General features: G+C 50.3%; 1 protein-coding gene across 1 annotated transcript in view; it reads right to left on the bottom strand.

Moving 5' to 3' along the window:
• Positions 1-1,954: 1,954 nt before the first annotated feature.
• LOC103259134 (signal transducer and activator of transcription 3-like) overlaps positions 1,955-2,261 on the bottom strand; it is a 3,603-nt gene continuing 3,296 nt past the window's right edge. The window contains exon 5 of the mRNA XM_008056803.2: positions 1,955-1,986. Coding sequence (XP_008054994.2) covers positions 1,955-1,986 — 32 coding nt within the window. The remainder of the gene's footprint in view (positions 1,987-2,261) is intronic.

The raw sequence follows: 2,261 nt of genomic DNA, 5'->3' as shown, positions 1-2,261 counted from the left end.
AAGTAGCTGGAACTACAGGCGTGTGCTACCATGCATGGCTCATTTTTTGATTTATTGTAGAGACAAGGTCTCACCAAGTTGCCCAGACTGGTCCCGAATTCCTGGGCTCAGCAATCCTCTTGCCTCAGTCTCCCAAAGTGCTGGGATTACAGGCTTGAGCCACCACGCCCGACTCTTGCAGCTTTGAAGTTTAATTCTTTCCACAAAGCTTTCCTGGTTGGGCAGGGTAGCTCACCCTGTAATTCCAGCACTTTGGTAAGCCCAGGTAGGAGGATCACTCGGGCCCAGGAGTTCAAGACCAGCCTGGGCAACACAGTGAGACCTCTTCTCTATAAAAATAAAAATTAAAAAAGTAGCCAGGTGTGGTGGTGCATGCCCAGCTACTCAGAAGGCTGAGCCCAGGAGGTCAAGGTTGCAGTGAGCCATGATGGCACCACTGCACTCCAGCCTGGGTGACAGAGCAAAACACTGTCTCAAAAAAAAAAAGAAAAGGAAAGAAAGAAAGAAAAAGGTTTCCTCAACTGCAGAAACTTTTCAACAAACAATTGTCCCACCTGAGACTAGATTAAGGTGAATTGTGTTCACACTTTTTCTAGATTATGCTAACGTTTAACTATTTCCCTGTGGTCTGCGGATTCTATTCCTAGATAACTTCTCTGCATGCAGGAGCCAAGCCTATGCAATCTCCATATGGTGTTTATCCCAGACGCCACCATCATCGAGGCTACAAGTACACGGAGGCTGCTAATGTGTGCGGTTCCAAAGCTGAGGGTCACACCTTCCATTCCGACCAGCACTCATCTGTCTCTACATTTTTAGACAAGGCATCAGTGACTTCCCTGTTAGGCAAATACATCAAACAAAAAGCACCCTCTAAATACCAAGAGGACTTTGGGGTGCACACAATTAATTAAACTAGAAGACAGGAGACCTGTACCCAGGTCTGTCCTCAGTAGCTGAGACCTGGGCCAGGCATGTTCTCTCTCGTATATGAAATAAGGGGGTCAGGGGAGGAGATGCCAATTTTCTGTGGTCCCTGTCAAGGTTAATTCTTTTTCTAGCTAGGAATATAGGAACTGCAGTATATAAATTTTAGACACTGAATGCTTATACTGATGGGTCAAACAGCCTTGAGGACACTGGTATGGAATCTGGGGATTTCATGTGGATAAGTCAAGTGGGAGGCCTGGGCAGGGTGGGGCGGGCCGAGAGCTGCCCGGCCATGAAGGAACCCAGGGGTCAGAAGCACGCAGGCAACCTGAAAGAAGAGGTTGGGTGGCAGCTCTTGGGTTGCCACCTGGGCTTGGTTTGGGCCAAGAAACAGATTAATTCAGTGCAGAACCACAAAGAGCTGCAGAGGCAGGGCTCTGGTGTCCTAGCAACCCAACCACTTGGGCCCAGTCACAAGGGGAGCTGACATCCTAGACAAGAGGACTCAGTTCTTCAAGGATCAAGACAGCTGAGATAACAGCTTCAGCCCAAAGGAACCGTGGCAGAAAAGGGGAACTAAGACTATAAACCGACTTGTGGCTCCGCACAGGTTGCAGCACACTTCAACTCATGAGTCACAGGACACACTGTGTGGGCTTCCCGTGAAGAGACAGGAGGGGAGAAGGATCTAGGAAAGATCATCTGTCTCTGAGACCTTTATACATAATCTGCTTGTGATGGAAACAGGAAATGGTCACCAGCTCATGTCCCCGAAGACCCCTGATTTATATGGACCTCACAAGCTCCCGTGGACATGCCCACACCATGCAACCCAGGGCACCCTCTCATGGATCTTGGCGAGGCAGGTCTACCACTCAGGAATCAGCAGCCCCTTTCTCAGGATCAGAGCCTTGTCCAGGAAACACTGGTGTCTTGGAGGGAAGGACCTGGCTTCCCAGCCTGCAGCGATGGTAATGGATGTGGCGGCCTCAGACTGGGGGTGGGATCTTGAAAGCAAAACTAGTCAAAAGGACCGCACTTGGAGCTCCAGGTCCTCTGTAGAAGGAACAAAGAGCAGCGTGGTCCAGCTGATAAACAGATCCCCCAACCGAAGCACACGCAGAAGGAGAGATAAGCAGCAGACAGGAAGTGAGAGCAAAACCGCAGCATGACAGGGCTCGGGCCAGAACAAGGAGGAAGGCAGCTGTCAAGGAGCTAGCTACCCTCCTCAAGTCCTATTCTTGGAGGGAATTCCTGGGGTGGGGGGAGAGGGGGAGAAATTGGTGAGTTTGTGTGCACGTACACGTGCGTGCATGCGTGTGTGTGTGTGT

Source organism: Carlito syrichta, unplaced genomic scaffold, assembly GCF_000164805.1.
Source record: "Carlito syrichta isolate Samal-C Ts95f unplaced genomic scaffold, Tarsius_syrichta-2.0.1 Scaffold302530, whole genome shotgun sequence".
NCBI lineage: Eukaryota > Metazoa > Chordata > Mammalia > Primates > Tarsiidae > Carlito > Carlito syrichta.
This window is presented reverse-complemented; position numbering and strand designations above follow the sequence as displayed.